Source organism: Lolium rigidum, chromosome 1 (assembly GCF_022539505.1).
Source record: "Lolium rigidum isolate FL_2022 chromosome 1, APGP_CSIRO_Lrig_0.1, whole genome shotgun sequence".
NCBI lineage: Eukaryota > Viridiplantae > Streptophyta > Magnoliopsida > Poales > Poaceae > Lolium > Lolium rigidum.
Genome location: NC_061508.1, coordinates 28076274 through 28099099, shown reverse-complemented (window position 1 = coordinate 28099099; position 22826 = coordinate 28076274). Strand labels below are relative to the sequence as shown.

The 22826-nt window shown below is 51.8% G+C and overlaps 1 protein-coding gene across 1 annotated transcript; it reads right to left on the bottom strand.

Annotated features, from left to right (window-relative positions):
* Window positions 1–1487: 1487 nt before the first annotated feature.
* LOC124685122 (vesicle-associated membrane protein 711-like) lies at window positions 1488–4861 on the bottom strand. The gene is made up of 4 exons (XM_047219441.1): window positions 4642–4861; window positions 3383–3573; window positions 2904–3067; window positions 1488–1959 (listed from the first exon to the last, which is right to left on the bottom strand). The coding sequence occupies exons 1-4, from the start codon at window positions 4859–4861 to the stop codon at window positions 1869–1871; spliced, it is 666 nt and encodes a 221-aa protein (XP_047075397.1). The 3' UTR covers window positions 1488–1868.
* Between the last annotated feature and the right edge of the window lie 17965 nt (window positions 4862–22826).

Genomic DNA, 22826 nt, shown 5'->3' with positions numbered 1-22826 from the left:
GAACCTTGCCTCCAGTTCATCTCGTCTGCTCCCACGGGCGCTCCGTACCGCACGATCCAGGATCTGCGGCAAGGGCCTGTGGTTTCTGAGTACCCAGCTTGAGGCCTCCATTCAAGTATTCGATCCCACGCTGAGATGAGCCGATACCAAAATAGATACTTCCTGTGGCGCATGGCACATAATTGTTTACCGGTTAACTGGAATATCAAACGCCGAGGGATAGAGGTTGAGCCATTGTGTCCAGTATGCAAGTGGCTAAATGAAGATGGAGGACATTTGTTTTTAAACTGTAGATGTGTTTTGAAACAGGGGAGCATATGCTCCCTCTATTTTGAAATGCATCTTACACATATTTTGAACTTCAAAAAAATTGAAACCAAAAATTCACATGTAAATCTTCTCGTGCTACACGCTTACAAAGTTGTTCATAAAAAATCGACTTATCATGTGACGTGTGACAAAACTCAGTGCTAAAAATAATGCTTTTCACAAGATAAGTTTTCTCTTTTTTATATAGACCACAAAAAATATTGTTTTTTCGTGAAACTTGACGAACGAACATATATTATGAACATGTACATGTAAAAAAATTTGTGAAATTTTTCGACATTTCGAAATATGATTTTGTGGTAGAGGGTGCATACGCACCCGGGAGCCGAATTGAATTTCCGTCAGAGCAATATGGCGTGAGTTAGGTTTGGAAGATGTGCCAAAAATTCTAAATGAGTACCACGAACCAAAGCAAATGATCACCAATATTATGCAACATGAAACAAAAGCCAAACTGAAATGTATTGCCCTTTTGTGGAGCTGGTGAAAAACCAGGAATAAGTTGAATACAGGGGGAGGAGTGTGGAGGCAGGATCAATTAGTAGTCCAAGTGCAAAGATTGGCTACAGAATATGAAGATTTCTTTGTGAAAAAGAAGGAAGTGTCAAACTGGCTGGTACCATGTTGGAGACCTCCTGATGTAGACGTGCTCAAAATAAATATAGACGGCGCCTTTGATCCTATGTCGGGAAGTGGTGGCTGGGGTTTCATAGTTCGGAACTCTAAAGGGGAAGCCGTGGGTGCTACGGCAGGAAAGTTAAACCATGTCAACGATGCTCTCCAAGCAGAAGCAGAAGCGTGCAGTAGAGCCTTGCAGGTGGTGCAGGATTGGGGTATCTCCTGAATTGTCATTGAGTGGGACTCACAGTTCAGTTTTTGAATTTTATTTGTTTCAAGTTTAGTTTTTGCCCAAGGGCATGTAATAAGGTAGCGGATGTTCTCGCAGCGTATGGTGCAAAGCTATGTGATGTTTCTCAAGCCGTATGGCCGAATCATGCTTCAGACTTTGCCTAGGTTGTTGTTGCCAGCGATATTGCTGTGCATGTTGAATAATGAAAAAGCTTTTCCAGTTCAAAAAAAAAAATAGATACTTCCTTCTATATTAGCTAAATCTGCGACAACTAATATTGAATAGATGGAATAGATCAAAAGCAAAGGGCGTGAATGATGCTGCTCGAGACAGCCATTCCAATTTTCAACTCTGTGAAAACATAAACTTCCCGAAAAAAAGAAACTATCAACTTCAACAGATGATGCTACTTGTTACTACTGGATTACACTCTCCTGAGCATTAAAGTACACAAATCATGTACAACCACACGAATGGTGGCTACAGAATCAACCCAAATCGGCCACACTCCATTTTCAATATTCTTCACAATCCAAGTGTCACAATTACAGAATAAATAGCAGGTGTCCTTTCTCTGCACACAAAAAATAATTTCTGCAACGCAACTGGTTGCAATGGTGCTGCAACAGTCGCTCTCCTGGGCAAGGGAGATAGGTCGTGCACACACAAGCACAACACAAGATGGTAATTACCGGATGCAGGTCGGCAACGTGAAGCCATTGCACATGAAGAAGAGGACGATGTATATAATTACCAAGAGAAGCAGAATCAAAGCAGCCCTGCAAAAATAAGAAAATATAAATACAATGTGCATCAGATGTTTATGCTGACAAAAGGTCCGAAAAGCAGCAAAGTAAACAAAACATGTGATGGTTTAGGTAACCACCCTTGGCATATACATTGTTTGGTAGTGTAAGGCTGTAAGCTAGATGCTTCACACATAAAGACAAATTAAGAGAATGAACAGATTCTACTTCAAGTTCATATACTGCGCTGCTAAATATAAGATGAACAGTTGATTCAGAATATAAAGTCAAGAAGTATCTGCTTATTCACATACAACACTTTCGAATCCAGGAGAAGGTAATTTATTCTAAAATCTATGTTGCTCACTTTACTATTGACAGAACTACCAAGACAAGTACTGAAATATGTATGTATGCACATATACTACATGTAGGTCAGGTCCGTCATTGTTTCACGCAGCAAACTTCAGTACTCCCTCCTTCTCAAATTAGGATGCCCATAGTTTTCAGTCAAAGTCAAACTTTTTAAAGTTTGAGCAACTATGTACAGAAAAATATCAACATCTAAAATTTTAAATGCACATAATATGAAAATATATTTCATGATGGTTTTGTATTAATTTGGGATTATAAATGTTGACACTTTTTTCGATATAGTTGGTCAAAATTTAAGAAGTTTGACTTTATCCAAATATTATAGGCATCCTATTTTGGGATAGAGATAGTATCAACAAAATTGCACTAATTTCTGCACAATAAAGTCATTTTGGAGAGTACCTAATGTATTTCACACAAGCTTATGGCTTTTATTTCGTAAAGATTGTAAGGAGCACAATTAAGCCAAGTTAATGGTGAATGTGATAAAACAAGTGCAAAGAAGTTGATGAACATAATGTTAGTACTCTAGGAAGCAAGCATAAAAAACATGTTTAGATGCAAACATGTTGTAACTGGTTTTAATAAGACAATTTACATACGTGAGTTTGACATTTCTCCACCAAACAGTGCTTCTGTAGCGACGAGCTTGTCGCTTAAACCGAACTGTATTTCCTTGCATAGTTGTAGTCTTGTCCACCAATAGGTCCAAACGATCACCCCTTTCAAGGACTTTATCAATATTATCAATCATGACATTCCTAACCTGCAAGGGAATAATGAAGAGTAAAATATCATTTCAAACTTCCAGATTTGCTTGGTCATAAGCATCTGCCATGGAAGTAATGCAAAATCGGAGGGAATATTTGATGGTACCAACTACTGTAAAAGTATAAGACAATAGTTCAACTACTCCACGTGAATGTACCACTTCTTGTTTACTACTACATTGGAAACCACAGCATGAGGCATGAGCTCAATTAAATTTAAGAATGCACGTTTTTCAATATTGTACTACCTCCAGAATATTGGCTGAAATCTACATGAGGGTGATGTTCAGGCAAGGACTGAAAGGCTATACCTGACTGATTTCAGTTCTCATTCGATTTATTCTGTCGGAACTAGGGTCATTTGAATAGTAATCCATCTGTTGACCGAGAACCCTCGAGAACTCATCGTTCATCGCATAAGCAAGAGCTGTCAGCGCAGCGCGGCCATACGTCTTGACAAACCTTCCATGGATATCCTCAAGGAACGCAAACGGGATACGTCCTGCAACAGAAAGAAGCTTCATAAGGACATCGGTAGGTGATTTCACATCACAAGATAGAAATGGTAAGCCGCAGAGACAAAAGCCTATCAACCTTTAGATGTCAATCGATGCTTAATGTTGAAGATCTGGTTAGCAGAAAACAGAATACGCAGCTGTCGGAAACACAAAATAGACTCAATTTGGCCTTGGGGATTTTACAGTTTGCTTTCAGCAGGCGCTAGACTATGAACCAGGCGGGCAGACAGTAGAAATTGTTTATTGCAGAGTTGGCTGTGGATATGATATCAAACTATCATCACCCCCCATGTTACTCCATATATATAACGAATAAACTAAAATTTGCGGTTGGGTATTCCAGACAGGAATGATTAGGCTCTATACTGTCCAGTTTGAGGTGACGGATATAGTATTTCAAAAAGGTCAAACAGCTGAGGATTACCAAAGCTATCATCACCCCCATGTTACCAGTCCATATAGTATAACGAATAGTATACAGTACTAAATTTTGCGGTCAGCCTGGAATGCTTAGGCTTGATAATGTGTGCAGTTTGAGGTGGCTGAGATTTTAAAAAGGTCAAACGGGCTGAGGATTACCAAAGCCGTAAATACTAGTATGACTGAACGCGAACGCGTTTGAGGTCCATGTGAAAGAGCTGCAAAATTCAGGCGGCCGGTCCGGAGCCTCGAGTCGGCAATTCCAATCTATCCTGGAACGACAATTGGCGAGCCCTGAATCGATCTGAATAACCACGCCCCTCCTTGAGGACTGCGAGTAGCAACACAGCAGAGAAGAGGCAGACATGGGAGACGCGCATGGTGAGAAACGCCACCCAGGACTAGCTCCTGGGGTCTCCGGATCTCCAATATTCTCCTCCCGCCGCGCCAACGGAACCCCCAGCCGCGGCCAAGTTCGAAATTCTCACCCGTCTAACCGCATCAATTTTACTACTACTAGAAGGGAGATACTACAAACATGGTCGCTGCAGGAAGGCAGGCAGCAGAGTACTACTACTACTCCGGTTGCGAGGAGGACCGGAGGGGGAGGAAAGAGGAAGCGGGTGGCTTACTTCCTGCTGCGTCGTCGGCCATGCACAGCGCGGTGATGCCGTCGGTGCGCTTGGCGTGGAAGACGTATCGGTCCTGCGTGTAGGAGACGTGGCTGTCGGCGCCGCCGTCGGGGAGGCGGTCGAGCACCTGGCGCGCGACGGAGCTGGCGTTGGTGGAGGCGGCGCCGTGCTCCGCCAGCACCGTGGAGCCCCGCGCCACGACGGCGTAGAGGATCGACATCCCGCCGGTCACCGCCTCTGCCGTGTGGAGTCGGCTCTTTCCTCGGGGGCAGGGCAGGGCAGGGGAGGGGGGAAAGCAGAGGTGGGAGGGAGGGTATGCGGGTAGTAGTAGGATGATCTGGAGGACAGCTCGGGTTGGGTGGAGACGTTGTTTAATTCCAGGTGGGGCCCACGTCGGCGGGTATGAGCTGTTGTGGTTGGCCCTGCTGGTGCTGGCCTTGGGTTGGTTGTTTCATTCCTGGGCTCGTGCCGACTGCCGACTGGATGGGGGGCATTGGAATATTGGATGATCGTTCCGTCTCCGTTGCAACGGGGAGCTTCGAGCCTTGCGGTGTCCACAAGTGGACAGCTGCTAGTAGACTCCTGCTGTCTCCACTCGGCTGAATGCCTGAATTTGTGTCGACGAATGCATCCAACGTACTGTACTACCTACTTGTGTATGTAAGTATATTTGTGGCTAGACAGGCTAAGAGCATCTCCAGCCGCGTCCTCCAAAACGTCCCCAAAACGCGCCGGATCGACGGGCTCGTTCTTCACCAAGCTGCTTGGTTCTGCCTCGCCATTGTCGGAGAGGTCCACCAGCGGCTTGCCGGAGTCGCGGATGGACATGGCGATCGCCGCGTTGAGGTCGCCCCTCCAGGCGTCCTTGTCGTTCATGGACGCCAAGAACGCCGCCCGTAGACCTGGGCAGGTCATCGCTGCTGGCGATGAGCCGCTGCTGCCGCTCGTACTCCGCCAGCGGCGCCGCTCGCGACGGTTCCTCCGGCTCCTCCTTCACCTCCGGCTTTGGGATGAGGAGGGCGCCGCCGCGCCTTCCTTGCTGCCGCCGACTGCCGCTGCCGCCACGCCTCGTGTTGACGGGCGTCGTCGGCTCCTCCTTCACCTCCCGTTTGGGGACGGTGTAGGGCGCCGACCGGTACGACGAGGACGACGTCGATCACGCCGGTCCTGAGGAAGAAGAGTGCGAGGAGGACGACGTACTCGTCGTCCTCCTCGGCTGCCATTGAGGAGACGACGGCGGCGACGACGGCATCTCCAGCCTTGGAGCGCCGTTGCGGATGCCGCGGATGACGTTGTCGAGGGTGCGCCCCGGAACGCCCCAGAACAGGGCGCGGCCGTCCTTGTTCCAACTATTGGGGCCGCCGACGAGCCCCTCCATGCTGTGCATCTCGATGTCATACTTCGCCTTGAAGTACGTCGTCCACCAGGCGTCGTTGTTGTCGACCGCCCACGTCGGATCCAACCGCTCCTAGGCGGTGAGTTGAGCCCGACGGGCCTTGACGGTGTCCCACCATTGGTCCGTGCGCGGCTTCGGCGGCGGCGGAACGCCAATGCCGTTCACGGCCATCTTCCAGTCGCCGCTGCTTGGCAGCCGCATGTCCGGCGGGGCTGGATACCGGGCGTGGTACAGCGCCCACGCCTCCGCCACGGTGAGGCTGCCGCGGCCGAAGTCGTTCGCCGCGGCGATCTTGCGGGAGGACGAGCTCGACATTTTTTGGAGAGACGAGGAGAAGATCTGGGAGGGGGGAGGCGGCGGCGACGAGAAGGTTTGTGAGCGGTGAGAAATTGCAGGGTGTCTTTAAACAGCGGAGGCAGCGGGTGGTTGCACGCAATAACGCCGGCGCGGACGGCCACGCGGCCATGCACGACGAGACGCGTCCCTGCGTCGCCTGGGAAAACAGGGACACCATTAACGTCGCTTGACCAAAGGTAGGCGACGGGGTTTTAGGCTTCCGAGCCGCTGACGCGTCGGGCCCGCGTCGGTTCCTCGCTTTTCGTTGTGTCTGGCGTGCCCGGAGCGTCCCCTGTGGGACGGGGACGGGCTCGGGGCGCCGGACACCGTATCGTGGCGCGCCGGACAAAAATGGGCTTTGCGGGATGCGGCTGGAACGGTTTTTTGGTCCGGCGCGCCCCAAATCCCTTTGGGGGACGCTTTGGGGGACGCGGCTGGAGATGCTCTAAGAGCATCTCTAGTCGTGTCCCTAAATCGTCCCCAAACAGCATCGGATTGAGTGTTTGGGGGACGTGTTTTGTTCGTGCCGCGTTTGGGGGACGTCGCTCTCCAGTCGAGACCCCCAAACAAAATTTCGGAAATTTTAAACTTGAGCGAGATTTGATTAAATTCATCCAAACTTGGCATATATTACATAGATTCGAACGAGATTCGACTAAATTTAAACTAAACCTAATCTAGAAGAACTTGCGGCGGCCGGAGGCGTAGTAGTACTAGTGGAAGTTGTACATGTCGTCGGTGACGACCTCCTGCTTGACGCGCTCGTCGGGGTTGTCCTTCACGAGGCCGCTTGGTCCTACCTCGCCGTCGTCGGTGAGGTCCACGAGCGGCTTGCCGGAGTCGCGGATGGACATGACGATCGCCGTGTCGATGTCGCCCCTCCAGGCGTCCTTGTCGTTCAGCGACGCCAAGTATGCCGCTCGCAGCCCTGGGCAGTCCTCGAGGTCGTCGCTGCAGGCGATGAGGCGCTGATGTCGCTTGTTGTGGGTATACTTCATGGGTGTACCATCGACAGTGCCTAGATCCGGCAAGCCCGGGTGGCCCATAGATGGTGATGTGGCATGTGGCCCATCAGGTGGCCCAGTTGCTGTTGATCCTGAAGGATGAAGTCCGGCCCAGGAGAAGGGAGCCGGATCCGACCGACCTTTGGAGGAACCCGGATCCGGGACGACGTATAGAGGGAGGCGGATCCTTGACGTACACGGCAAGACATAGTACCGTAGTTAGGCAAACCTGTAATCCGGCTAGGACTCTCCATGTAAACCCTAGATCCGTGCGCCTTTATAAGCCGGATCCCGGGAGCCCTAGAGGCACAACCACAACTCATTGTAATAACGCGAAAGCGCCCAGATAATTCCAGACAAGCAGCAGTAGGCCCTGTCATCGTGCAGGTGTTCCGAACCTGGGTAAATCGCGTACCACCGTCCCGTGTGCACTCAGCCCTATGGCCCCTACTTCTTCTCCCCCTTGTGAGGATCCCTCCATCGAGGCACCGTCGATTAGGCAACGACAGTTGGCGCCCACCGTGGGGCCAGCGGCGTCTGGAGGCCGGAACTGGGAGGGTTCCGCCATGGGAAGGTACGACGACACCATCGCTGTGGGGCGCGTCCTTTACGCCGGAAACCTTCCGATCGTCCCTCCGGATGAGTGCTGGATTCCGGCTAAGACAAACCCCGTCAAGCTCTCCATCGTCCCAGTTGGCGGCATACACATCTTCATCGGGGAAACCGTCGATTCCGACGGAAACCCACTGGTAAGTAGCGCTGACGCGACCGCCGCTGAGCAGGACACAGTCGCGAAGATCCGATCTGAGACGCAGGAACTTCCCAAGGAAGATTCCGCCTTAGATCTGAAAAAATCAAAACCCACCCAATCCGCCCCTGAGCAGGAAATAAAGGTGGAAGACCAATGCAGATCCGCTCGGGTCTCCCGGGTGTTAGAGAATCAAAGGTGTCACTTCGTGCACTTCTTGGCCCATACCGCCGGAACCGCCCCTCAAGAAGCCGGAGCCGGTCCCGAGCGAGGCGAGGCCCCGGAAAACAACGTTGCTCCGGATCGGCAGGAGGGCCGTCGGAGAAAGCGGAACTCCGGTTGAAGAGTCGATTCCGGGTAATCTAAGCCCAATTTCCGGGATGCCCCCTCCATGGATACTGAAGAGTTCGATCGCAAGGCGAAGGAATACGGATACGGTGATCAGCCCGAAGTTGAATCCGCCCAGCCTAAACAGGTCCTTGCAACCTTGGCGGCGCTGGATCAACGCGATCAGAAGATGACAACACCTATTCCGATCCACAGCCATCCTGTGCAGGATCTCCACTCTCGCGGGAGCGTCCGCACAAGGAAGTGCTGTCCCCAGAAGAGCTGGTTGAGCAAGCAGGCATGGAGGCAATCGCACACTCGGATATTCTCAACAAACCCATAACCCCTGACGATGCCGCAGATCCGGAGGCTCTAGAAGCTAAAAGACAGGAGATGCTGGCAATAGCCCGGAAGTTCGCGCAACCGCAGCGGCAATGCTGGATGAGAGGAAAGAAGCCGCGCACTTCGTGGAAAATTTCCACCAGCGAGAGCTTGAGGTTGACGAACAACTGGTAAAAGTCAAGGAGCTCCAGCAACACTGGAAAGATAAGGTCACCGAGCTTCAGCGGGAGGCCGATAAAATCAGGCGGGATGCTATACCTCCCCGCAAGATTACCTTCGCGACCCCCACAGAGCAACAGCCACTCGCAACTCCAAAGGATAACATGAAGAAGGCTGCGGAGATCTTGAAGAAAAAGACCGAGGAAATCGACATCGAGTACGTCCGTACGCTCGTTGCCTCAGCAATGAAGCAACAGAGCAAGGCAGACACTTCACGCAGGTTGGAATCCAACCCGGAGCATTGCGTCTCTATCGCGCGAAGGACGCCTACGACAATCGCCATCGCGATGACGAATCGTGAACCGGATCCTCGGAACGCAGAAGGAAAACCAGAGAACACCCAAATCCAATCCCCGTACCATCAAAGACACCTCCGTCAGATCCGAGAAAGGGAAGGATGCGATGTACACTGGTAGGAACAAATACCGGAATCCCTCACCTCCACCCAACGGGCACCCGCGTCCTCCACTCCCTCGCCGCCGTAGTCCAGTCGGAAACACCAGGCCTCATGGTCCAGGTGGAATCAACATCCGCGACAACGTGCCGTCTCCAAGGAACAGAGAGCGTACGCCGGAACCCCTCCGAAGCCGGAACAACGATCGAGAACCCGAGCCTAGGAGGAGTCGGAACGAGGAGCGTGACTCGGAGCCTCACAGAAGCCGGAACGACGAAGGCAACCAGCACCATGGTGAAGGCAGCCATCGAAGCCGGAGTCAACACCGCGAAGGACGGGGAGATTCGGATGGCGAAAGCAAGAGGTCACATCGGCCCCCTCGCGAGTCTCCTCACCACCACCTAGCGGTGGAGGCGGAGGTGGAGGCGGAGGCGGCGGCCGGAGATCTCGCTCTCGCTCAAAATCCCCCCGGCACGGCTCGCGTGACGCGCGGGAACATCTCAACGAATACAAAACTGATTACATAGGCCCAAAGTGCTTCGGCAGGATGATTCGAGAGGAACCAACGCCAAGGATAAACCTCAAGCTACCCGGAAACCTGAAGACCTATGATGGCACCGAAAGGCCGGATACCTGGATTGAGGATTACTACAATGCAGAAACCTTTGCCGGAGGAACCCCTAATATCGCCTGCCGCATGCTTCAGTTGTACCTTGTAGGTCCAGCCCGGATCTGGCTCGGCCGACCTCGAGAAGAATTCCATCTTTTGCTGGTTCAACCTGAAGACCGCCTTCGAAAAGCACTTCAGGGGCACCTACAAAAGACCTGCCACAACAAGCGACTTACAGACGTGTATCCAGAAGAAGGGTGAAACATCAAGGAACTTCCTCACCCGATGGTTGGCATGCAGAAACAAGTGTGAAAATGTCGATCACACGACAGCTATGCACGCCTTTATAGGAGGATTGCAGAGAGGAGGATTGCTGCGGCACAAGCTCACTTGCTTGGCTAACGCAAACAAACTGACTTTGGATGACATGATCTCCATTGCCAGCGATCACACTGCCGCCGATGACGATGCAGGTGGAGACCTAGCAGCCACAACAATTCCCCTGCACCAGCAAAAGAAGAACCGTGATAACGGTAACACCAGCGGCACTAAGCGGAAAAACCCACCTGATGACCAGAAGAGTGGCGGATCCGAGATGGTCGCCATGGCTTTCCAGCGCGGAGGTCCAGGAGGCGGAAGAGGCCGCGGCCGCGGAGGCGGAGCTGGCAGGGGCCAGCATCGAAGTGACGAGTTCACCGCTGCCGGAACCCGCGCTCCCCAAACATACGAGGAGTACAGAGACATGCCCTGCCTGGCCCACCTGGACCCGGCTACGGGGAAGTCCACTCACACTAACCGCAACTGCAAGTGGGTCAATGATCTGAAAAACGACCCGGAAGAAGGATACAAGCGAGCCCGGAAGCACCGCCCACGCGGCAAAGGAGGCAAGGGCAAGAACAAGGACAAAGAGGAAGACAGTTCTGAGGCGATGGATGAGGATGACGCTTCGCCGGAACCCAAAGAGGGAACCGCAGCTAAATCCAACCCCTTCGGCAAAAAGAGTGTAGGCGCGTACCACACCTTCCTCGGAACACCAACAGTCCGCGCAAGCAAGTCAGCTTTCCGGATCCTGAACGCCACAGTTCCGGTTGTGCCACAGTATGTCAGGTGGTCGGAAGTCCCGTGCACTTTTGATAGGCAGGATCACCCTACCATCGTGCCAAAAGAATGATACGCCTTGGTTGTAAGTCCCCGCATTGACGGGTATGACTTCTCCAACTGCCTCATGGATGGCGGAGCCAGCTTGAACATCATGTACCTGGAGACTCTGGAGCGGATGAACCTTACCAAGGAGCAGCTTAAGCATAGCACCACTGAATTCCATGGTGTGGTTCCGGGTAAAAAGGCAAATTCCCTCGGCAGCATCAGACTTCCCGTGGCCTTCGGCGATATTAATAATTTCCGCGAAGAGATGATCACGTTTGAGGTCGTGCCCTTCAATAGCTCCTACCACGTCATCTTCAGCAGGCCCACCTACCACAAGTTCCACGCAAGAGCGTGCTACATCTACAACAAGCTCAAGATTCCGGGTCCAAATGGTATGATTACCGTATCCGGAGACTACAAGAAGGCTCATGAGTGCGAGCTGGGCGAAGCCGCCTTCGCGAGTCCGTGATATCCGGAGAGGAGCTGAAAGGCTACGAGCCGCGGTGGATCCGACCGAGATGCGGACCACCAAGAAGCGGATCTCCGAACAGTAAAAACTCCTTCAAGGCCGCGATAGAGACCAAGAAAGTCAACTTCAAGGAAGATGACGCTACCAAGCAGGTCTCGGTCGGAGCCAACATGGACCCCAAATAGGAAGACGCGCTCGTTGAGTTCCTCCGCGCTAACATGGATATCTTCGCATGGCAACCTTCTGACATGTCCGGAGTACCAAGGGAACTCGCCGAGCACTACCTCAACATAAACCCGGGGGCTAAACCGGTGAAGCAAGCTATGCGACGCTTTGGAGACAAGAAGCGCCGAGCCATAGGAATGGAATTAGCAAAGTTACTAGAGGCAGGTTTTGTAATAGAAGTTATCCATACTAATTGGGTCGCAAATCCCGTCCTTGTACCCAAAAAGAATTCTGAAATACTAAGAATGTGCATCGATTACTCCGGCTTGAACAAGCATTCCCCGAAGGATCCGTTTCCCCTGCCGCGCATTGACCAAGTCATTGATTCGACGGCAGGCGGAACTTCTGTGTTTTCTTGACGCATATTCCGGGAATCATCGGATCCGGATGAAGAAGTCCGACCAAAAGGCGACCTCGTTCATCACCCCATTTGGCACTTACTGCTATGTTACTATGCCCTTTGGCTTGAAAAACGCAGGTGCCACCTACCAACGTACGATGCAGCGGTGCCTGAAGGACCAAATTGGTCGGAACGTACACGCCTACGTCGACGACATCGCGGTCATGACCCGGAAAGGATCCGACTTGATCAGCAACCTTACAGAAACCTTTGAGAATCTCCGACGGTACAAGATGATGTTAAATCCGCTGAAGTGCGTCTTTGGTGTTCCAGCCGGAAAACTCCTTGGCTTCATCGTCTCTAATAGGGGCATTGAAGTTAACCCGGAGAAAATCAAGGCAATCTTGTGCATCAAAAGGCCAACTTGTCTCAAAGATGTGCAACGACTAACTGGTTGTGTTGCATCAATCAGCAGGTTTGTTAGCCGTCTTGGCGAGAAGGCGCTACCCCTGTACAAGCTATTGAAGAAGACATACAAGTTTGTCTGGGACGAGGCAGCAGATGCAGCGCTTCAAGGGTTGAAGGAAATACTCACCTCCCCACCTATTCTAGCAGCGCCAGGAGAGTCAGAGCCTATGCTCCTTTACCTGGCAGCTACCAATAGAGTCATCAGCCTCGTCATCGTGGTGAAGCGACAGGAAGAAGGACACGAGTATGGAGTCCAAAGACCAGTCTACTACATCAGCGAAGTCCTGACGGAATCCAAACAAAGATACCCTCACTTTCAAAAGCTAGCCTATGGAGTATTCCTGGGTAGCAGGAAGCTGAGACACTACTTCCAGGAGTATCCAGTAACAGTCGTGAGCAAAGCTCCGCTATCAACGATTCTCAATAACGCTGACGCAACAGGGCGCACAACAAAATGGGGCATTGAATTATCCGCCTTCGATATCAACTACAAAGCCAGGACTGCGGTTAAATCCCAAATCTTGGCGGATTTTGTTGCAGATTGGACAGAAGCTCCGGATATAAATCTGGAGCCGGAACAGAGACATGGGTCATGCACTTCGACGGATCCAAGCAGCATCAAGGCTCAGGAGCCGGAGTCACCCTCAAGTCCCCCATCGGAGAAGAACTGCAGTACGTTCTGCAGATCCACTTCGAAGCTACAAACAACATGGCGGAATACGAGGCTCTACTACACGGTCTGCGCATCGCTAAGGAGATAGGGATCAAGCACATTATTTGCTGCGGCGATTCCGACCTCGGTGGCACAGCAGTAGCCGGAACTCCGGAACGCCAGAAACTCCATCATGGCGGCTTACAGAGATGAAGTTGACGAGATCGCCAAGTGCTTCCTCGGATACGAAGTCAAGTACGTCAGGAGAGACGAAAATACAGCGGCAGACATGCTATCCAAGCTCGGATCCGGCAGGAAACCAATTCCGCCTGGTATTTTTCTGGAGCATCTACGGATACCCTCGGTAAAGGGTGATAACCCAGAAAACCCAGATATGGCAGTATCTCCGGCTAGAGAAGTGGTGGCTATCATTCCGGCTTGGACGCAGCCTTTCCTGGACTACCTCATCGATCAGAAGTTGCCAGAGGACGAGGTCCTCGCACGACAGATCATCAGACGAGCAAGGTCCTACACAATCGTTGACGGACAGCTCTACAAACGAAGCGCAACAGGAGTATTTCTCAAATGCGTCTCTAACCAAGATGGTATTGAGATACTAAGAGAGATCCATGCAGGGGACTGCGGGCATCATGCCGCTCCCAGGTCGCTCGTTGCAAAAGCTTTTCGGCTTGGGTTCTATTGGCTCACAGCTAAAGAAGATGCTGACAAGCTGGTAAAGACCTGCCGAGGTTGCCAGTACTACGCTACTCAACCAAACGCTCCAGCCCAAGAGCTGAAGACCATCCCTATCACCTGGCCATTTGCGGTCTGGGGGCTCGATATGGTTGGTAAACTAAAGAAATCATCTCCTGGCGGTTTTGAGTACCTCCTGGTCGCTGTTGACAAGTTCAGTAAGTGGATCGAGGCAAAGCCAGTGAGAAAGGCCGACGGTGCTACGACACTAAAATTTGTCTGCAGCCTCGTGACGAGATTCGGCATCCCACACAGCATAATCACAGATAACGGTACAAACTTCGCGCAGGGAGAATTAAAGGATTACTGCCATGACGTAGGGATCCGACTGGACCTAGCATCAGTGGCTCATCCACAATCCAATGGTCAGGTCGAAAGAGCAAACGGCCTCATACTATCCGGAATTAAACCACGCCTTGAAGAACCGCTGCGGCGCGCAGCTGGAGCTTGGGCGGAGGAGTTAGATTCTGTTCTGTGGAGTTTGCGAACTACCCCTAATAGATCAACTGGGTTTACCCCGTTTTTTCTGGTATACGGATCCGAAGCCGTGCTCCCCTCTGACATCATCCACGATTCGCCGCGAGTTTCCGCCTATAATGAAGAAAATGCTGACGAGGCCAGACAACTATCTGTGGACCTGATAGAAGAAGCTCGGAACCTAGCTGACCAACGCTCCACCATATATCAGCAGAAACTCAGACGCTATCACAGCCGTCGAGTTCGGAATCGCTCTTTCATGGCCGGAGACTTGGTCCTCCGCCTTCGTCGGGTGAAAGACCATAAGCTGCAATCTCCATGGGAAGGACCCTTTGTCGTTAGCAAAGTACTTCACAACGGATCGTACTACCTTGTCGATTTCCGGGAGCTAAAGGATAGACCTGCTAACTGGTACCGGAAACGCAAGCGAGAGGATCCGGATGACATCTACGACGAAACAGATCGCCCCTGGAATATTGCACAACTACGTCCTTCCCACACTTAGCACAATTTTCCGAGTTATATACTCTGTAATAGTTATACATGATCAATGAAATAAAGCTTTTGGTTCACTCTTTGAGTCTTTTACCTCCTTTAATTGTTCATTTTTAGATCGTGTATGTTTTCCAACTAAAACCGCAGAGCTGGATATTTCCGCCTAGGCGTGTATGAAAGTTGTGATTTTCAAAAATCGTCCTTTAGGACGTAAGCTTAAGTTTTCTGGTGGAAATATTTTCTGTTGCGAATTCGTGGATTCCTAGTAGCGACTTCCGGCACCTTGGCTGGGGGCTTGTTTCCGCGGTTATTGACGGAATGCCATTGGGCTTCGTCGCCGCTGGCGAGCGTTTCCGGCTAAAGGTTTTCCGGCTCGCGGAAGGTCAAGCGAGTAAGCCGGAAAACATAGAAATCAGCACTTGCTTTCCAATAAAACGAAACATGCAGATAATATTAAAGGATTGCAGGATAAGTTGTTTCCGCACATGCATAGCTGTTTCGTCCCTAGCTACTTAAGAATATAAGTTATATTACAAACCCACTCCGGGGCCAAAATGATGCAACACTGTTTCATTGTTTCACAGGAATTCTACGCGGAGGAGTGCTCTTCCTCAGATTCCACATAGGCGGAGCCGTCGCCAGAGTCATCGCCAGAGTCGTCGCCGGAGTTGCCATCGGAGAAATCTTCGGTCTGATCAGCGCTCGATCCGGAACCCTCTGCGTCGCCCTCCTCAGCATTTTCTTCTTCGTCTTCCGCGTCCGAGAAGCCCTTGGGGAGATCATACTTGTTATACCAGAACGAGTGATTAACTCGCCCAACAAAGATGCGATCAAACCCTTTGGTTTCCGCGAGGATGGAGCGCATGTTGGTACCCTTAGGAGTATCACGCACAACGTCCGCGAACTTCATGGTGGGGAAGTGCACCTTGCAGGTGGCTAAGACGAGAGAGGTGACTCCGCGAGTAGAAGATTCTTGCCAATCTTTGATAAGTTCCGGCACCTGCTTCATAAGCCTGGTCATAGTGTCAATCACTGTGGTCTTGGCTCTCTTCAAAGACAGGGACCTGGCGATTCCGCGACACGCCTCGACTAGCTCGTCGATGGAACTCCGCGCTTCATCATATGCTTCCGTCCTCTTGAGGGTTGAGTCCTTGGACCATTCAAACCCAAGACTCGCTGTGAAAAAGGGATCAGTTCCTTCGCGGACACAAGCAACATATGATAAAGTCGGAACTACATCATAAAGGATGCTTACGGAAGATCATCTTGTCAATAGCCTCCGCCTCCGCCTCTTGAACTTTATTTTTGGCCACTAAGGAGGTTACCCTTTGTTGGCTCTTCTTCAGTTTGTCAGCGAGTTCCGCCAGGTCACGGGCGTGCTTCTCGGAGAGCTCCTTCCTCGCCAAATTCTCCTTCTCGGAGGAATCCTTGATAAAGGCCTTGAGGGATTCATTCTCCGCCTCGAGCACTTTGACTTTGGCGGACAGCTCATCGAAGGCGGAGTGCTTGGCAGTTTCTTCTGTAGGCGGAAAGTCACAACATGTTATGCATCATGAAAGATTATAGCAAGATACAAATCCAACTCGGAGTTCGTACCCTGAAGGCGGGTCTCCAAGCGCTTAATAGCCTTCTCGCCATTTTCCGCATTCTGGCGCAGCCCCTCAATCTCCGTTATTTGCTCGAGCACGTGGGTGCGCAGATCTTCATGCAGCTTCCGCGTGTTCTGAGAAGCAGACAAGAGTTAGTCGGATATTCAAAATTCTGGGGGCTGACGAGGAGTTCAAAGTCTTGGAGGAATAAAATTTTAAATTTCCGCCTAAGGTACATGTTGAAGAAAGCATCGGCTAATACATGTTACACGGAAAAAATGTCTAACCCAATGCTTGGGGGCTAGTGTTACCTGGCGCACCTCCTTATGCTTGGCAAAGAAGACCTTGAGATCGCTCTCGAGGTCGGAGAGCTCCTTCATTTCCGTATCTGCAGGCCCCCACACCTTCTCCATCATGGCGGAGACTTTCGCGTGGCGTTGTGCGAGGGTAAGCTTTTGCAGAGACGGAGTAGGTTGAGGGTCAGTTTGGAGCGTGCTGGTGGCATGAATCAGTTGCACCTTCTGCTCGTATTGCTCTGGTGTAGGTTCGGCGAAGGTGGCAGTTGGTTGCTCAGGCGGAGGCGCAGACGAGGATGCGCCCTTCCCGGAATCACCATGGCCAATTGGGTCTTCGGGAAGGTCATCAATGTTGATGACGTCCTTGGGATCCGGCTTGGTGGCAGAGGAGGCCTTGGGCGGAACCTCGACCTCCGGCGTAACAGGGATGGAAGCCGAAGATGGCTTGAACTTCTTTTTGAGGGCTCTTGGGGCCTTGGGGGGCTGGCTTCCGGAACTTCTGTAAAGGAAAAAAGCATAATAGCTAAGTAAGTGCTTGCTCGTGATAACAGAAGATTTTGAGTTCGGAAATCGAGCATTTACCCGGAAGGCTTGAAGAACTGATGGATGTCGGGTTGGGCTCTGTTGCTGGTGTCGATAAGTTTGAGGCGCTTCTTCTCCGCCTCTGCCTTCCGAGTAGCCGCAGTGCTAAGCACTTCGCGGGCGCGTTTGGCTGCAGGGCTGGAGGGAGCAGCCCTCTTCCTCTTGGAGGGGCGCGGAGCCTCGGGAGCTTCCGTCTTCGACGCGGCTTCCGGATTCGTGTTGCCCGTAGATGGGACCCGGAGAAGAGTTCCGAGTTCACCTTCCTCGAGGGCCTCGAGCTAAGTTACAGAGCCAACACTTAGACAAAATTTTGAGTACAAAGGAAAACAATGGTCAGGTCAAGATAACATACCGCGGTCCCGGAGCCGATGGTGTGGATGTCTTTGTTACAAACGTGAACATGTAGTTCACGCGGAATCTTGATGAGGAGCCGGATCCTCTTGTCGATGGCGTCGGCGGAGAGGTTGTCCTTCAAGGCACGCATCGGATCCTCGCGCCCCGTGTAGTGGAACATCAAGCGGTCTCGATGCTGAAGTGGCTGGATCCGCTTGGTGAACCAAGACATGGTGAGGTCCTTCCCCGTCAAGCCCTCCTCCGTGAGCTTGCAGATCCGCATAAAGGCGCGGGTGAGCTGAGGCGACTCGGAGAGGTGGGGGCACTGCGTCCATGCCGGAGTTTCGCTGGCGGGGCTGTTCTTGAATGGCGACAGCTTCCTTTCGCCCTCCGGGTCGGAGACGTCCTTCAGATAGAAGAAGCCTCTGGACCAGTACCGCGCGGATTCGTGGCGGTCGGTATGGGGGTAGACTCGGCCGGGGCGGAGCATGAAGGTGATGGACCCGCAAGTCGCCAACTCGGAGGTCTGGCGGATCTTCTCCTTCTTGACGGAGAAATAATATTGGAATAGGGGAAGTTCGGGAGTTACCCGGAGATGGCCCTCGCAGAGAGTGACGTGGTTGCTGATCGCCAGGACGCTGTTTGGCGATATGTTGTGGGGCTAGAGCCCATACTCCTTCATGATTTCCGAGAAGAAATCTGATGGCGGAAAAGAAAAACCTCGCTCCACCAGCGCCTTAGTCACCACCATCTCGCCATCCTGAGGGGCTGGAGCCAGGGAACCCGGAACTGTTCGCCAGCTTCCGGGACGCACCTTCCGCCTCGAGGTTCTGCAGCTCCATTTCAGTGGTGGTGCAGGGCCACCATTTCCCCTTGGCTTCAGAGTCTCGCTGACGAGCCTTGGACTTCTTGGCGGCGATTTCTTCCGCCTTCTGCTCTGCATGTTCCGCCCCGGAGGTTTTCTCCCGGTTAGCAGAAGTTCCTTCGGCGTCCTTACCGGAGTCCTTGGTGGGATCCAGTTGGACTGGAACGAAGGGAGGAGGGGCGGAGGAGAGGGGGGTTGCCATGATTGGCTTGGAGGTTGGAGGCGGAGTCGTAGAAGACATCTGAAGAAGAAGCAGTGGCGGAAAATGTAACTTAGTCGGATCCACATCGTCTTCCTAAGGATCATCCCTTCCATCTACGGCGAAAGAGTGAAGCTCGAGAACTCACCGTGATGGATTCCGCGGTGGTCGGAGTCGCCGGCGACGAGGATTTCGCGCGGTGGCTCGCTGAAGTTAAGAACACGATGAACTGTGTGGTGGCGAAATAGCTCCGGCGAGACTCCGGCGGGTTTTCCGGCAGACTCCGGCACGGCGGAGGAGGAGCTCGAGGGCGGCGCTTCGCAGAGAGGTAGAAAGGGGGTGAATGAGGGTTTAGGGGTTGACGGTGGATATTTATAGGCCGTGGGAAGGAGATTCGTGCTCCGCATCCTGTGGTCGGAACGCAAGCGTCGCACCGTTGGATGCGTGACACGTGTCAAAACCCTAAACGGTAAAAATGGCTAAGGATAAGTTACCGCTCAAATCGCGCGAAAATGGCGCCAGAATTGGCGGAACCGTTTGAGTCTTTTGAGATTCCGGGTAAGCAGCGCGAAGATAAGCAATTCTCGTTCGCAAGCAGGGGAGTAACCCGGAGACATGTTTTGAACTGTCGATGGATGAAGTCCCGCAGGATGAGAAGATTTTCCGACTAAAAGTTGGGAAAGAAGAAAATGTGAAGTTGGAGTTCTTCAAGTTTCTCCGCGTTACAAACATTGCCGGAGACCATAAGGCGCTAGCAAGGCGGAAACGGATGGTGAAACTCGGAGAACTCTGGGGGCTACTGTTGTGGGTATACTTCATGGGTGTACCATCGACAGTGCCTACATACGGCAAGCTCGGGTGGCCCATAGATGGTGATGTGGCATGTGGCCCATCGGGCGGCCCAGTTGCTGTTGATCCTGAAGGATGAAGTCCGGCCCAGGAGAAGGGAACCGGATCCGACCGACCATTGGAGGAACCCGGATCCATGAAGGCCCAGTAGGAACCCGGATCCGGGACGACGTATAGAGGGAGGCGGATCCTTGACGTACACGGCAAGACATAGTACCGTAGTTAGGCAAACCTGTAATCCGGCTAGTACTCTCCATATAAACCCTAGATCCGTGCGCCTTTATAAGCCGGATCCCGGGAGCCCTAGAGGCACAACCACAACTCATTGTAATAACGCGAAAGCGCCCAGATAATTCCGGACAAGCAGCAGTAGGGCCCCGTCATCGTGCAGGTGTTCCGAAGCTGGGTAAATCGCGTACCACCGTCCCGTGTGCACTCAGCCCTATGGCCCCTACTTCTTCTCCCCCTCGTGAGGATCCCTCCTCCGAGGCACCGTCGATTAGGCAACGACATCGCTTGTACTCCGCCGCATGGCCTCTTAATGTACAGCGGCGGCAGGGGGTGGTAGCACGCAATAACATCGACGCGGACGGCCACGCGGCCATGCACGACGAGACGCGTCCCTGCGTCGCCTGGGAAAACAGGGACGCCATTAACGTCGCTTGACCAAAAGTAGGCGACGGGTTTTAGGCTTCCGAGCCACTGACGTGCCGGTCCCACGTCGCTTCGCCTCGCTTTTCGTTGTGTCCGGCGTGCCCGGAGCGTCCCCTGTGAGACGGGGACGGGCTCGGGGCGCCGGACACCATATCGGACCAGCCGGACAAAAAACGGATTTGGGGGACGCGGCTGGGAAGCTTTTTTTGTCCGGCGCGCCCCAATTCGCTTTGGGGGACGCGAACTGGAGATGCTCTAAGTGTTACAAAAGAAAAATGAGCAAGAAAATCTATATCATCACTACAACGTACACTACTCCCTCCGCTCCATCAAAATTGTCTCAACTCAAACTAGTCAGACTATTGTTTTGCTCAACGGGGTACCAGGTCGCTAGATTCAGTGCGGCCGGGGCCTGAGGCAAAGAGCCCCCTCTCCCCCTTCCTTTTCAACATTGTGGCAGATGTGCTGCAATAGATGCTCCTTCAAGCCTTCCATGAAGGGCTGCTCCTCCACTCTCTTGCCGACGACCTTCTCTGCCCTGTCCTGCAGTATGCAGACGACACCTTCATTGTTATCCGCGCCATTGCTGAACACGTCTCCAACCTTAAAATTGTGTTGGATGCCTTCTCATCCGCCACTGGCTCAATATCAACTTCCATAAAAGCACCGTCCCTATTTAAACTGACGAAAACTCTGCCCTATCCATGGCCAACTCCTTTGGATGCGCTCTCTCCTCCTTCCCCCAAACATATCTAGGTATACCGCGGTTAGCCCATAAACTTCGTATTGCCGACCTAGCCCTTATCATGACCAAGAGCGATATGCGGCTATCGAGGTGGAAGGGCCGCTGCCTCCCCATTGGTGGCCGACTTCTCCTTGTCAACTCGGTTCTGACCTCTATGCTAACGCACGCTATGAGACGGCCTCCTCCCTGCTGGCGTGGTTGAGGCCATTGATAAAAGAAGGTGCGCCTTCCTTTGGGCCGGGGATGAAACTTGTAATGGTGTCCAATGCAAAGTGGCTTTGGACTGATGTTTGTGTCCCCAAGAAGCTTGGAGGGCTTGGGGTCCTCTCTCTTCCACCCCAAAATGCTGACCTTTTAGCGAAATTCCTAACCAAAATCCACTTCGACTCCAATGCCCCTTGGGACTATTGGTTTCGGCGCTAGTATGGTTGGGGTCCTCCTGGTACTTTGGATCTCACCACTACCTTAACACCCCCATTTGGAAAGACATCGTAGCCGGTCTTGACAACTTTAGAGCCGTTTCCTCATTCTCCATCGGTAGCGGGGTTGCTACGGCTTTCTGGTTTGACCTTTGGCTCGGAGATTCCCCTCTTCACACTCGCTTTCCCAACCTCTTCTCCCACTCCACTCGTCCTAACCTAAACGTTGCTACTGTCCTCTCCCCCACGCTGATCTCTTTCTTGTGCCGCGCATCTCAGCTGCTGCTGCGGAGGAACTCTGTGCCCTCATCTTCGACCTGACTCTGGTGGACATGCGCCCCGATGCCCCGGATTTACATGTCAGCCGTCTCACTAACAACAAGCTTTCGAATCGATGATGTAGCAAGCAAGGTTTGAAGGAGTGCAGAACCATTGAAGTGCAAGATTTTCTGTTGTCTTGCCAGGAAGAAGCGGCTAACCACCAACGAACGGCTGTTTCGACACCACCTCGGCTCTTATGTTGTCTGCCTTTCATGTCATCAGGACGAAGACACATATCATCATCTACTCTTGTGCCCGCCCGAAGGTCTGGAGATTCTTCCACCACGACTTCGACGACTTAACCGACCTCTAGCTCTTGAGATGCCGCATCTATGAGCACTGTTCAAAAAATCGGCCGAGATACCGATTTATCTGTCGATTTATCGTGAATCGGGTGGTAACCGATAAGATTTCAGCATATCAGCCAGTTTATCGTGCCACCGATATTTTGGCGGATTTTCGGCATGAGATCTGATATTTCGCCCATTCTCACTCTCATGGCAAATATATCATGTACACAAATTTGCATTGAGATTCTAGAAAACATCAAATTTGATACTCCCTCCGTTCTTTCTATAGTGCCTATTGTTTTTTGGCACGGAAATTAGTGCGAGCCATTTTTTCACACAAAACCCTCTAACGATATCACAGACAAAATAGGAAACTGAAAACAGATCTCATAAATACATGACCAGATCAGTTTCCAGATTTTCTGGACTTGACCTGATCGGTGGAAGGGGTTCTTTGAAAAAAAAAACATAGCCTTACTCTTATATTCTGAAACAAATAGTAAAAAACAATAGGCATTATAGAAAGGAACGGAGGGAGTACTACCTTATGATATTCCTTCTCCTTCTGTCCCAGCAAAAGTTAAACGAAGAGATGACTATGCATTATAGGGGTGGTATCATAAACTAGTCTATGGTACTTTC

What these genes read in the sequence shown, in the direction of transcription:
- LOC124685122 (XM_047219441.1), bottom strand. Translation starts at nt 4,861, where the DNA reads ATGTCGATCCTCTACGCCGTCGTGGCGCGGGGCTCCACGGTGCTGGCG. An exon ending in TGAGAACTGAAATCAGTCAG is followed by an intron (nt 3,068 to 3,382) that starts GTATAGCCTTTC and finishes ATTCCCTTGCAG; the next exon opens with GTTAGGAATGTCATGATTGA. An exon ending in TGGAGAAATGTCAAACTCAC is followed by an intron (nt 1,960 to 2,903) that starts GTATGTAAATTG and finishes TTATTTTTGCAG; the next exon opens with GGCTGCTTTGATTCTGCTTC.